General features: G+C 42.1%; 1 protein-coding gene across 4 annotated transcripts in view; it reads right to left on the bottom strand.

Annotated features, from left to right (window-relative positions):
- FOXP4 (forkhead box P4) overlaps window positions 1-15,058 on the bottom strand; it is a 179,269-nt gene that overhangs the window by 13,830 nt on the left and 150,381 nt on the right. For all 4 annotated transcript variants that reach the window (XM_066626239.1, XM_066626241.1, XM_066626240.1 and 1 more), the window contains one exon: window positions 14,100-14,201. In XM_066626239.1, the coding sequence (XP_066482336.1) occupies window positions 14,100-14,201 (102 nt within the window). The remainder of the gene's footprint in view (window positions 1-14,099; window positions 14,202-15,058) is intronic.

Genomic DNA, 15,058 nt, shown 5'->3' with positions numbered 1-15,058 from the left:
TGATATGTGTTAATATGCTTCTATCTGTTTTTAAATTATGTTTTTAATCTGTTTTAACCTGTTGTAAGCCGCCTTGAGTCCCTTCGGGGAGAAAGGCAGGGTAAAAATAAAGTTATTATTATTTTATTATTATTATCCCTACTGAGCTGATTAAAAATCACATGGATTGGTGGGCTCCACTTTTAGCCTCCCTTTTTACCGGTATTGATTCCACAGGGCATATACCCGCAGACTGGAGGCAGGCGATCATAGTTCCATTCTAGAAGAAAGGCAGGAAGGCGGACCCAGCTAGTTATCAGCCGATAAGCCTGCTGAGTACTATTAGCAAATTATATGCAGGCCATCTTCTAGACAAGCTAAAATGCTGAGCTGAACAAGAAAATATAATTGTAGAGGAGCAAGCTGGTTTCAGGAAAAGTAGGTCAACAATTGGCCATACTTTGATCATGCAACATCTGATAGAAAAATATTCTGGTTCCCTGTATGCAGCATTTATCGATTTAAAGTCTGCCTTTGATTCTATTTCTAGGGTAAAATTGTGGGAGAAATTAGAGAGTCTATCTATCGATCACAGATTACTATTCTTGATCCGTGCCCTATATACCAATACATCTCTTAAGGTGAGATGTACCAGGAATGGGCACCTTTCAAATTGCATTCCAACCTGCAAGGGGGTGAAATAGGGCTGCATACTTACGCCCCTTATGTTCAACATCTATATAAATAGTCTGGTGGACCATATGAGCAATCCCGACTTCCATCCTCCATTATTAGCTAATCGTAAGGTATCTGTCTTATTATATGCCGACAACACAGTTATCCTGTCAAGAACCCCAGTGGGACTCAGAAGGGCCTTAAACAAATTTAGCCATTTCTGCGATGAAAATCAGCTGGCACTTAATTATCAGAAAACCAAAGTTCTATCCTTTGCCAAGAGTCCTAAGAGTAGGAGTTGGAGTATTAATAACCAGAGGATAGACCAGGCAACTACTTACAAATACCTGGGGGTAATGCTGCACTCTACCAGAATCAGAACCGCTCATCGTGAGCATGTGGCTGAGGCAGGCCAGAAGTCTGCACGAGTAATAGTCAAGTTTCTAAATAAATGTGACCATTATATACCAGCAGCAACCAAACTATACCAAGCAAAAACTTTGTCCCAACTTTTATATGGGACAATTGTAGGCCCTCCGTCCCCTCTAGCTTTGCCCCCCTGGAGTGTGCTCAATCCAAATTTCTAAGATCAATATTTGAAGTGTCTAGCTATATTTCCAGTGCAAGCTGGCGTTTGGATTTGGGCCTGCTAAAGGCTGAGGCCAGGGTTTCTTTAACTTCTATCTACCTCTGGCTCAACTTAAACTTGAATGCCCAGGGTTTAACATCTTTAATTCTATGTGACAACTTTCAATCGACCTGGCTCAAGGCAGTTTGTACAAAGCTGAGACAACGCGGAGGTTTCTACAACCTTTCGCCAGAGGTTGCACTGGCCATGGATTTGAATCAAGCAAGAGCAACCATAAAGCAGAGTTTGTTGGACATCGAGCGGCAAGAGGATATTAATAGCACTCCAAATCTCCTAGCCACGGAGGACATCAGGTATATATACCTGCACCAGCCACCTATCTCTCGCTTCTTGAGCTTCCAGGGCATAGGAGAGCTTTCTTTTTAGCTAGATGGAGAGCTCTCCCCTCAGCATATGTTGAGGGTTGCTACAGAAATATCCCTATCCCTGAAAGGATTTACCCCTGTGGCTCAGGTGAGGTGGAAACAATTGAACATGTTTTGTTCCACTGCTCATTTTATCACGGGATATATGCTATGTTTATCACTCCCCTGACTAGGCAATTTTCAGGCCTGCCCAATGAGGAGAAAGCCAAGGAACTACTTAAGGGAGCTAACCCGCACTACACAAGAGGGAGTGCTAGTTTCTTGGCAGCCACCTGCAAAACCCGCAAGGGTATCATTTGCTATGAGAAAAAATTCTAATGGTTATCTTCTCTGTTTCCCTGTTTTTAGTACGATGTGCATTTAACTGTTAAAAATTTTTAAAACTTTGTTTTACTGGCAATGTTGTTACATTTCGTCTATGCTCGTCTTTGACCGTATTAATAAATTGACTGACTGACTGCATTTCTTCCCTGACACTGTTTTTCAAGTTCTGTCATCCAGACATAGGCACAGTATCCCAGCAAGAAAACAACACATTTGGAAAGAGCATGTGGGGCTGGAACCAATGTTCCTCACACGGTGGGGCTGGTGGGACTTCAAAGGCATTAAACTGAGATTTGGTGATTTCCTCCTTACCAACAGAAACTTCTGTAACCCAGACACCAAGTTCAAGTGTCAGTGCCTATGAATTGTTAGCAACTTCAGAAGCATACACATGGAACACAACCAGTTTACTGCATGAGTGAATACTAACACCGTATGCAAAAGAAGACAGATTTACAGATGAGGTTATGCAAGCTATATGAAAGTTGAACACAATGGAAAACACCTTGAACTAAATGATTAATATATATTTTTTCACAAGAATTAAGAATGTAATGCTACACTGTGAATAAATAGCATCAAACAATTTATGCTATAATTAGGAAGTGGTAATAGAGAAAATAGTTGAAGATTTTTTTCAATATGCCGTTTAATTCATATGTTCACATACCAATACAAAAAAAAATGAGTCAAACAAACTAAAGTAAGGGTACAATGCAGCCAAAGTTGAGAGCATTTTTAATGACTCATTGTTTGCAATGGGAGAATGATGCTCAGCACCTGCTTAACTTTCCTATTGAAATCAAAGAGTCTTTTTTGGGAGGGGGGTCCACTGGTGAATTTTTTGCCAGAATTTTTTGTGTGGCAACCAAGAAAAAGCCTTCAGCAACTGCACACACTGCAACTGTGTATTTGTGAAGAACAAAGACAATAAGGAAAGCAGTGACTGCCTGGGTGGTTCCAATGTCAAAATTGAACACGCTCCTTATTTCTCTCCTTGGGGTTGTTCCCACCTGACCCTTTATCAAGGGTTAGAAAGAGAGTGACACAGTGTTTCAGCCTTTGGAAAGGAAGAGGAGGAGTTGCTGCTGTTGTCATAACCGTTGACAAAAGTGATGCACAACTTAAAATCACTCTGAAGGCCATTTTTATGAACTCAAGAGACAGCAGGGTTATGTATAGGAGAGAAAAGCATATCCAGCACATTTTAAAATCATTGCTCGCTTTTAATTATATGTTAACCCCTGCTTAACTCTGCCAACCTCATATTGAGCATGCTTTGTTGTCTCAGGATCACTTCAGATTTTTGCATACCTTCTTAGTTGGTCTCTCTTTTTTACCTTCTGTACCCCATACCATTCTCTCCTCTCCCTACTGCATCACAGATTTCTGCATCCACACTTGCTCATGGGACTTATGTTGTCCAGACCTGGGTTACAACAAGATACGTGTTTGTGGGGAGAGCTGTTTGGTTCTGTGTGCAAGTATGTTTGTATAGAGCAGGGGTCTCCAAACATTTTAGCACAAGGGCCACATTGTATATCTGACATGGTGACGAGGGCCAGAACATTAATAAATTTAAATAATAAATTAACACATTAGAGATGGAAGGGGGCTAAGGAATTTTGAAAAAGGATTTGGGAAATCAGAAGGCAAAATCGATTTATACAAGAAGATGTGGGAATCGATTTTGAAAAGGAAAATTAATTTTGGGAGAATTTTTGAAAGGAGGACTATGTAGAGGAGGGCTTCTCAAACTAGGGCATTGCAACACCCCAGCCTGTGGGCCCTGGACTCTGCCCATTAAGGGGCGGGGGCAGGGGGCGGCAGCGATCTCCAGAATCGCGTTGCTAAGGGGGTGCAGGGACTGGCATGGACTGGTAAGTGCTGGTCGCCAGTTCGAGGACACTGGCAGCTCCCTGAACAGCTGAGAATGGCGAGACCTTGAAGCAGCTGACAAGCCAAGCTGAGTGATTCCACCTGCTCTTGGTGTGAGCAAGAAGCGTCTTGGCTGCCCTGCATGTGAGAGATGGAGCTGCTTGTCAGCTTGCGTGGGAGAAATGGAGGCCAGAAGTGAGACCAAGCCAGGAAGATGCATTCTGAAATGTTGTTGGTTCTTGAAAGAGAGAACCTCTATGATTGTAAAAATCCCCTTGAGGGATTTAGAAACACCTGCCTATGTAAACCGCCTTGAATAAAGTCAGAGGAGTAATCCAATGACCAGAAAGGCAGTATATAAATACAGAGTTGTTGTTGTTGTTATTAGCAACGCGATCCTGGGGATTTTGTCGCTACCTCCCTCCTGCCCCCACCCCTTAAGGGGTAGAGTCCAGGGGCCACATGCTGGGGTGTCATGATGCCCTAGTTTGAGAAGTCCTGCTCTACACATTCCTCCTTTGAAAAATTCTCCCAAAATTAATTTTCCTTTTCAAAATCATAAGGGTACACAACAAGGATGTCCTTTATCACCATTGCTGTTTATACCTGCCCTGGAAGTTTTGAGTGGAGACACCAGACAAGATGAAAGAATACAGCATGCAAAGATTAAGAATAAAGATTTTAAACTAAGATCATTTGCAGATGATATGGTTTTAATTTTAGAAAATGCATTAAAAATATCAAATTGTTGATGGTTAAGTTGAAGGTATTTGGTTTATTTGCAGGTTTTAAGATAAACAAAAAACTAAAATCTTATCAAAGAATATGAACCAACAAGAACAAGTTAAGGTTGATGAACAAGACTGGATTTAAGGTGGAAAAAAAGTTAAATATCTGGGTGTTATACTAACAAGTATGAATTGTATGCTGTTTCAAAATAATTATGTCAAAGTCTGGAATGAGATCAAACTGATTTTGTAAGATAGGAAAGATTGAAGTTATCTATGTTAGTGAGGATTTCTGTAATTAAGATGAACGTATTACTGAAAATGTTATTTCTCTTCCAGACTATACCAAACTACACACATTATAGTCCACCCCTGCTCCCCTGCAAGGACTTACTGCGGTCCTTAAACTCCCTGTGAGTTTGAGAACCGCTGATGTAGAGAATCAATATTTTTTGGGGGGAAATTTGACAATTACTTGGAAGGATTGGGAGAAAATTAATGTGTTGGAGGGATAGAGAGTTGGGAACAATTGAGTAATAAGTAAATTTAAGAAAAATTTGAGAAAATAATTTGTGAAGAAAAAACATGCTTTTAGTAAGTATTGGATAGATGGGACTGAGTGGCCAGCAGACTAATCAGGGTATTGAATGTATCTGGAACTCCTTATCTCAGGTTTCCAAATGGTGTGTTTGGAGGAGTTAGGAATCAGAAAAAAATTACTCTTGTTTGTCTCTCTCTCTTGGTATTCTGGGGCAATCTTTGGGGAAGCCACTTCAGCGGAAGCATCTCTCAACTCAAGGTTCTGCATTTTTGGTGTGTCAGCAGGTCGCTGTGAGCCAGAACAGTCAAGCTTCCCCACCACATGCCACGGGCCGCATCAAATTGTCCTGTGGGCTGGGGTTTGGCCAGCCACAGTAGAGGAAAAGTATCTACATATGGCAACTGTGTGTTTGTGCATTTGTTAAGGGCTGTGCCCACCTTTGTACATGGATGCGTGAGTTCCTGAAAACAAGCCACCTGTTAGCAACAATGATTGCAAGTGTGATTGGGTGCTTAAAAGGATAACTTAAAGCAAAAAAAAAAGTGACCTTGAAAAATTATCTACCTTTTAATGTACTTGAAAAGTTACCCTAACTACTACTCACCACCCCATTTAAGCACCTGCCATACTCACAATGTGAAAAATACCCCATTTAAAATGTTACCCCATCATGCTTAGAGGCACAACACGTCAAGGGTGATTTTTTTCTCCCCAGGACTACTTAGACATACTTGGAAAAATAGATCGTGTACAAGGGAGAGGTGCCTAGGCTGATTTGGTGGGTGGAAGATGCAACACTATCATTGGGGGAGTGGGGAGCAGCTGCCACCTTGTTTCTTGAAACAACCTCCACCCTAGCTATAGTACTGACAGAATACCTACCAAATTGAAGCCAATTTTTTTTGTATTTTGTAGAGATGAGAAAAGGGTGGGTGTATAAAAATATGTTCGCATGTGGAGAAATGGATCTGTAATACTTTTTGGAGAGTTCGTGTTCTATTTCCAAGCATTTCCATGATGTGATATACTGTTCTGCTGTATCCTGTTAATGTACTGTCCTAATATATCCTGCTCCTGATGTTGTTGAAGACAAATAGAAATGTAGGATAATTTATTTTAAAGATATATATTCTACCTTTCTCCTCCAATCAGGAGGCTTTCAAGGTGATCACACAATAAAAACATTAATTCAGTGGTTCTCAAACCTTTTAGCACTGGAAGCCACTTTTTAAAATGATATTCTATCAGAACCCACCTAGTTTTACGAGACTTAAAAAAACACAACAACGCTTCACCTTACCAGGTGCTCAAGCCTTTGTTTTTATCCTTTTTACTTTGGTGGGTGGGAGGCTCCTTCTGGAGTGTTTGTTGATTGAATTGGGACTATTCTGGAGGCCTTGCATTCCATTCTGCCTGGCCTTCAATAAATGTCCAGGCATGGCTACCTATTTGTGAGTAAATGTGCACTTGCGGCTCAGTTTCACTGTCCGTAGGGCTGAATTCATTTTCCTTGTCCGCTTGGGGGGGACACTTCCATCTTGGGTGGGTTTGGGGCCTGTGTTCAATGGCTCAGGACCACTGTGGTAACACTGCACGCCTCTCAGGCTGCTCTTCAAAGTGGACTGATGCCTAGTCATCTACTCATGAATAAATGCACACGTGTGGCTCTGTTTCACATTGCATAGGGATCAATACTACATTTTCTTTGTCAGTGGTGGGCTGCGACCCACAGTTCGGGAGACACTACATTAATTCAATTAATAACAGATTACTAAAAAGCAACAACCTAAAAAAACCATGTACCTAAATACATAGCTTGTTGACTTAGCAATTAAAGAAGAGGCACTGAGAGAATTAAAAATCCAAAACCTTAAAAAGGATGGCGGAATTTTCAACTGGTGGCAGAATACAGCCAGTGTTATTGGGGCACCCTGCTCACTTTTGGCCTTTTGTAAGTAAATAGCTCACCCTGAAAGACACTTCAGGGTTCAGACAGCTGACAATTACGTTAGGGAAGTCATTTAAATGAAATTCATTTAAATGACAATGACAGACTAGGAAACAGAAGGCTTGATGTCCCCCGGACAAGAAAATTCCAGAAATATTTCATCTCCAGGGTAATCAACATCCCTTTCGTTTACAAGCATCCCTGTAATAACATGAGGGATGAGCAGCATAGCAGCTGTGAAAAATTAGCTGTGATTTCATTTTGTTACTAACAAATTTGTATCTATTTTATTTCATATATATTTACAACTACTTCTGTATTTACAACTACTTCTGTATTTTGGGTTTTCTTTTAATGCTGTAACCTGCCCTCAGTGCCAAGGGAAAAGACAGGCCAGAAATCCAAATGAGCAATATCTGGAGATGGTAAGGCACTAATATATCTGCCTAGATACCTTAGAGTACCGCTGCAAGAAAGCAGTCACTTAAACCTATACTCTCAAGCTATAAGCTAACCATAAAAGCACAGGGCTATGTGCTGTTAGGATCATAGCTAAAGACATCACATGCTGCTTGAAAATTTCACAGTGGTTGTATTCCCTGAAGCACTTTCATATCTGGTGTTTTGAGAATGCGATTATAGCATAGCATAAGCTATTATAGCTGAAATTTGTTGTATTGTAAATAATTACATAGTAGAAAAAATTCCTCCTCTGGCAGGTGAATTGACTAGCTGTCAGCTAATAATTGTTTTCCAGACTCTAGTGACTAAGATTATATAATTCTTGAAGAAGCGGGAGTGAAAATTCTTTCAAGTCTCTCATTTTGCACTTGAGCAGGTTAAATATCTGCCTCCGTCTACGGATGAAGTTCAGTGAGGTGGTGAGCAAACCCTCAATATCTGAGTTTCCAGCAATACTTTACATAAGCACAACCCTGTAGGGAACAGATACTAACCGGAAACACAGGGACCTTTTTCCTCAGCTCAGTAGTGAATAAATAAAGGAGGAGAGAGAAATTCTAGACATGGGTGACAAGCAAGATCCAGGTCATTTATTAACAGTGAGCAATCTCATTCTGTTGTGTTGCAGAAGAATTTCTTTTGGGCCAGGACTGTACACAAAGATGACTTGTGGGCAGAACCTTAGCCCCTTCCTATTTGTGACCTCTGGGGGAATTCCAAACACCTGTTGATGGTGGCCCATTCTCACCTCTTTGTGGAAATGTTTGTGGCCTGCAAAAGCTCATCAGCAATGGTGCTGGGAGAATACCTGAACTTTATTCTGTATGATTTCCCCTCACAGAAGGATGTGATAGTCTTGGTACCAGTTTTCCCAGCCTATTGCAAACAGACAGCCATGCTGCACAGACTGTCTACATCCGTGATTCTCTCAATACCAATTCACACATTGCATTTTTAGATGTACACTTGATTTTTTTTTTACATTATGTCTGAAAACAAAGAACAAAAATTAAGTGAATGTGGCAAAGATGTTTGGAAATGCATGTATAATTTCAATACCTCTGTTGCAGTGTCATGAGTACCATTTCTTATCAAGTACACTGAGTTGCAAACTCAAATTTGCTGCTATGTGGTAAGGTCCTCAGTGAGTGAACTGCTGGGAGAGTGAATGCCTTCCATGCAGGGGTGAATTTAGGGTGTGGTTTAAGAAGACATTTGCCTGGGGCACCACTTAGGGGGAGTGCCAGGCATGGACATACCATGCTGGCGAGCAGGTGTGGCCACACGTCTGCAGTGCTGCGGGTGTTTCCCAACCTCTCTATGGGGGGGCACTTGATGCTGGAGGTTGAACCTCCCAAGGCTCTCTTTGGCTCAGAAATGAAGCCAATTTCAGGAAGGTGTGTAGCATGCATGCACAGTGTTGATGTGAAGATGCAGGAGAGTCATGATGCTATATGCAGGAGGGTCATGTTGCCGCATCACCATGGTGCCCTACTCCAGGGCGCTGTTAGGCCCCAGGACGTGGCTGCTTCCATGCTGTTGCTTAGAGGAAGAGGCAAGAAGGAAAGTGCAGATAACTGAGTATGAAACAAAGAGAAAAAATTGTGTGTAAAAGAAATAAGTAGTAGTAAGGGTGCAGCGAGACCTTGAGGGCAGAAAAGAGAAAGGGCTAACAAATTACTGTACAAAAAAATCCACAGAGTGAATAAAAAGAAGTGTAGCCGATGAAGACACAGAGTGAGTGCTATGGAGAAAAGACAAAGAAACTAGGTGGAAGGGAAAGAAACAAGGGGTTGTAGACAGCACCATGACGTCAGGACAGAAAAAGAGGTAGTGTTATGAGAAGAGGGTGTGTTGTATGGTCCAGAGAGCATTTTAACTGAGTGTGGTTTAAACAGAACACATGAATTAGAAATAGGCTAAAAGTACTTTTTCACTGTTGTGAAGTGAAAAGAACAAATGTGGCCTTCAGGCTGATTTGAGTGATATTAGGATGACACAGCAGGGAACGGAGGTAGAGATTTGTCCAAATGAGACCTTTCAAAGATCTGCTGCTGAAATAGGCGAAAAGAGATATGGATACAAGTTGCAGATGACAGCACAGCTAGTCAGAGTCAAGCTGAGAATGCAACAGAGGCCTACCAAAGCCACAAGAGCTTTCCATGCTCCAGATTCAGTGCCTTAATACATAACCATAACTAGAGGAAAGGGGAACAAAAGAAAAGCAGGTATCTATTTTTCTCTGTTGGACACCATCACAACTAGTGATTCCATGATTCCCCAAGTGTGTCACGCATAGTGGGAATCTGACATGGTAAAGCTCAGACACTGTGACTTTTAGGAACGAAGCATATTGAAGAGCACTTCCAATAGGAAGAGACGGAAGAGGAGGAGGAGGATAAACACTGCATTGCAGACATGCTGTTAAGTACTCTAGGCACCTTCCACTTTTGTCATGATTATGTAGACACCTCAAAGGATTTGCTTTGAGTTGAAAGTCACTCAGTTCTTTATGCAGTGGTCTCAGCTTCAGGTAAAACTCGTGCACAGCTCTTCAAATCATAATTATATTAAACACAAAATGAAATACCACAATGCCAGCTCCAGGTGGGGGAATTGGGCAAGGTGCCCTCAGTCTGGGTCCCCCTCAACCTCACTGCTGTTGGCTGCTCATGTTCTAGGGAACAGGTTGGTGAGAAAGAGATGGCAGCAGTTGCCGTTACTGTTTCCTTACTCATCTTATTTGGGTGCAGTGATTCCCAAACTCCTTACCTTCTCAACCTACCTTGTTGTCCACAGTGGGTTCTGGCCCTGCCGTGACCAGGAAGATGTTTGGCAAAATGGCATGTGTCCCATTTCTCAAACTTTGTGTCATGACCTACCGGTGGTTGGCAACCTGGTTTTTGGATCAGGAAACTGCAAAGGTGTCAGGGGCACAATGTGGCCAATGAAGCAGGTTGCACACTGTATTGCACTGCAGCTTCCTGGTTGCAGCAGGCCCGCAACCACCAAAAATCAAGTTGTGACCCACCAGTGGTTCACAACTCACAGCTTGGGAAATGATGGGCTAGTGGCTTGGTGAGCAACAGGCAACAACAGTAAAGAGCAACAGCAGAACTATGGGGAGTTGGTTCCCCAGTGGCTAAGGCTGCAAAGACATAGGCTGCTTCTGAGTTTGATATAAGGAGCATCACACGCAACAGCACATAGATCAACCATAACTGAAACTAGTACTGCCAGCCCTGAAAAATCAGAACCTTCAGAAAATCTTCAGAAAATCAGAATCTTCATTTCCCTGACCTGGTCTTGGAGATCTTTTAATAGGATCTTTTAATCTGAGGCCTCATTCTTACAACTCAGAAGAATGCCATAGAAAACAGACACTCCCTCCTTTATGGGCAAGTTAGAATTTCCGACATTCTTCTTAGAACTGATCAGTATCAGTTCACTTGGTTCCCACATGCTTGCAGACACAAGCCTGAGACAAGCATTTCCATTTTCCATTCGCAGAAAGCAACTTGCTAGTCTCAGGCTTGTGTTCGCTTAACGGGCAGCAAGCTCTGCTTGGTTGTTATCAGAGTTTGACGGCTACACAATGACTCTGGCTTCCCATCTGAGGGAGTGATTGCATCAGGCCCTGTGTGTGACACTGGCAGAATTATGTCATGTCTGGAGGATGGAATCTTATCGAGGCTTCAACTGAAAGGAAGAAATGCCCAGCTGCAAGAATATGACACACCCCCTCTACTCTGGAGATAGCCCTCCCCTACTCCTTTATCTTGCATTCCAAAGAGGATCTCTCTCTTCAGCTCTCTCTTCAGATACAACAGAAGTAAGGAATAGGCAAACACACAGATCAGACAGACAGAGAACAGAAGGCCAAGCGTTAAATAAAAAAGGGTAAAACTTAGGGCTGCTCCACATGATACAGAAATGTCCATGGTGTGCACACACACGAGAATCAGGCAGCCTTCCACATGTTAAAGGGTACACATTTTTTCTAACACAGAGATGCATCAGAAGATATATCAGATAAAGCATGACACAGGAGGCCTTATAACTGGTATACTGAGTTTCTCTAGACTATTTCATACCAGCAGCAAGGTCAGACGTCTGGATTTCTAGACCATACACAGATTTCATGTCTTCCATACACAGAGCTCACTTCCTAGCAGTGAAAAAGAGCTCCTGGCCTGGATTCCCCACACAATGCCTTAGGCAGTATTCTTCTATACACTTTCTTTGCTATAAGCCCCACTGAACACATGCCTTTAATTGAGCTGTTAGCAAAACTGTCTTATTCTAGATCAGCATTTATCAACGTTTGTTCCCCACTGTACCATTTCACATGGTTCACCTATTGGAAGTACCACTGGAAGTAACTGGTGATGATGCCATTACCAGTAACTTCTGGATTGGGAGGTCAGACACAATGCAACAAATACTGGTAAGAGGTTTAGGGGGGGTGGGAAGGCTTTTTCGAGTACATGAAAAGTGCACACTGGAGCTCTGACTGGTGAGCTGAGCCTCCAACTGCTGCTTGTCACATTGCAGTCTTGCTGCCAAGTGGGAGGGGTTTGGGGGTCCTATGTGTACCACTGGACACCACACCACCTCATATATCATTGCTGGTATGAGTACCACAGGTTGAAAAACACTGTTCCAGATCTTCCTGGGATTGTAATTACTAAGACAACAGCACTAAATAAGGTGAAAAGAAGAGAAACACAAACAGACATCACTATGATTATTACAACAGCACTCAAGATCCCAGATGTGACCTGAGACCTACAGTCCTAAAGTATCACACATGAACATGTATAGCACAAGAAACAGCCCCTTCATGTTGTCTCATTTGACAAACTTGAGATACCACTAGACTGGGACTTAGGCTAATGTCTTGTAATGCGTCTGAGCTGTACAAAGACTAAGGTAGGGTCCTCTGAGCCCACCTTCATGCTTAAGGTTTTCTGTTGCAAATGTTAAGTTCCCTTTCAGGTTCTCTTCTTCCAGGTAGAAAGCTAAGCAATAGTGTTCACACACATGTGTACATGCATGCACATACACTCTTTCCTATCTGGAGGCCATCAATATCCCTAGTGACATCTCCCAATGCTTTGGAAAGCCAGCCTGATCTGTTTCTGACTTGGCTGAGGCATCTTCTACTTGCCACATGCAGTGAGATACCAGCCCTGAGTTTTCCTTGTTTAACCTTGTTTTCTGTTTCTAACATCTCCAACTCCTCTTCTGCTTTTCTTGTAGCCAAGCCACGTGAATGCAGCTACAGATCTATTTCTGCAGTCTTACAATGGAACAGATTAGTCACATGCTGTTGTCACCCTCCCACGCTTCTCTGCCCCCACCTCAGAGGGCTGAAATGCAGAACTACATTCCAGCCCTTCGAAGAATCTGTGCTTTTTTTTTAAACCACCTATGCTGTTTGACACATTTTCAGCTAAGTCTTCATTTATGAATCATGCTGGGGACCAATGGCTCTCTCTCACTAGGACAATGCAGCGTGATAAAGTCACAGGGCTCAGGAAGTTACAGGGCTCAGGAAGAAAGTCATGGGGACAGAGATAGATGCTAGTCAAGAGTGTTTTTATTAGTATGTCCTGCTTGCCACCCACCCACACAACCTGGCACCAATCAGCCCCAAACTCTTCCCCAACATTCTCGGAATCTAGATGCTTCATATGAACTGGAAGAAGCACAAAACTGATGCCGGATGACTTCTTCACCTACCTACCCCACTTCTAGCAACATCTGAAATTGCAAATCTGCTTATCTTATTATCCTGCGCAAGCTCCAAAGGTACATGCAACTTTTAAATCCCACAGCAAGGGAGATGAGTAACTGTTTTCCTTAAAATATAATAGAGAAAGCCAGAAAAGTAGATGTGCAAGTCACTCATGCATCACTTTACTTGCTCCACTATAACATCTGAAGTCAATGCACACAGTGCTGATCCACATCTCACAAGTGAGACAGTTTTAGTCCACCTGCCAACAACCCTCTAAGCGGATGCTTTTTCTGAAAAGAGAAAACTTCCAGTTTTAAGCCCACCTCTTAACACAACATGTAGTTTGGCTCTCAATGCATTATAGAGGACCTTGCATTCTTTATGATTCCTGTTTTATGACAGTATCTGAACATTTCACCATAAATTTTGGGTAAGGCTAAGTGCCAAAGGGGACTGAACTTGGATCTGTAATTTGGTGGCATATAAAGAATACTACTAATTCTTTTTTGCAGGGTGATGAATACCTGGATTTGCCTTCACGCATTCACTTCTGAATAAATTTTCAATATGTCCTCAACCAGGATGTAGACAAGACACATCTCAGATGGGGATATGCGTAGCTCATAGCAACACTCTACCCTCACTGGAGCCCCTCATCTAATCAATGCAGCTCTGGCATCTATCCTGTTGTATATCCTCAAAGACTAGTATTTTAGTTCATTCATTCATTCATTCACTCATTCATTAAGGAGAACAAAATTGTAGAATATTCCAAGACTGTGTTCAAAACCCTAAGCCAAATATTACCTTCCAGGTAGCTGTGTTTCTCCTGAAGTAGGCAAACATCCGTGTGAACCAATTGTAGATTTCATTCAATGTTAGCTGCCTATCAGGTGTCTCAAGGATAGCCTGCATTTAAAAATGAAGAAAAGTTACTTCCACAGCATCACCACAGCACTTTCTCTCACTAGCAGTCCTGCATGAACGATCACTTGGAAATGGCAGAAGATATAGCAGTATTTTGCAGAATATTCAGTATCTTTTCAACCACGCTTTTTCCTCCAGAGAGCTAAGGGAAACTCTAAAGGGAAAATTCACAAACTCATGTTTTCCAAGGCACGCATGGTCTGAGGATACATGACATAGTCACCCTGCTGAAGATAAGCAGGGTTAGGCCTAAACAGTACAGTACTTAGGTAGGTGATGGCCAGAAACAAGCATGTGCGCCACCTTGAGTTCCAGGGTGAAAGAAAGGCAGGACACAAGTATAATAAATGTATATATTTCTGTGAATGGACTTCCACAGACCCAATGCCACAAACAAGATTTAAGATTCAAGACTTCATCTTAAACACAACAGATTTTCAGTGAAGGCATTAATGCATTCATTAAGAATCAAGTGAATGATCAGGTGATACACAGCCCATTATAGAAAGTGAAGCAGTAGACCTCAGATACATTAAAAGGAAATTACTGGCTTCATGATTACAGAACGAAGTTGTATAAACCAGAATTGATCTGTAATGTGGATAGAAAAGCTATTATTTGCTTTGAAAAGGATGTGCAGGAGCTTAAACCTATATTCAGATCATGTTATTAGAATTTGGGGGCATACCCTCTTTAGCTCAGCTGCATTGCACTCTAGGGCACACGCACTGTATGTGTTTGGAGGTCCACTTCCTCGGCCAAGACACAGAGAAACACAAGCCTAAGCAACACCTAACATCCTACAGCAGATTCTGAAAGCTGACATAGGGGATCTTCAA

Source organism: Tiliqua scincoides, chromosome 4, assembly GCF_035046505.1.
Source record: "Tiliqua scincoides isolate rTilSci1 chromosome 4, rTilSci1.hap2, whole genome shotgun sequence".
NCBI classification, from domain to species: Eukaryota; Metazoa; Chordata; class Lepidosauria; order Squamata; family Scincidae; genus Tiliqua; species Tiliqua scincoides.
Note: the sequence above shows the minus strand (reverse complement) of the source record. Positions and strands in the feature narration are given on the sequence as shown.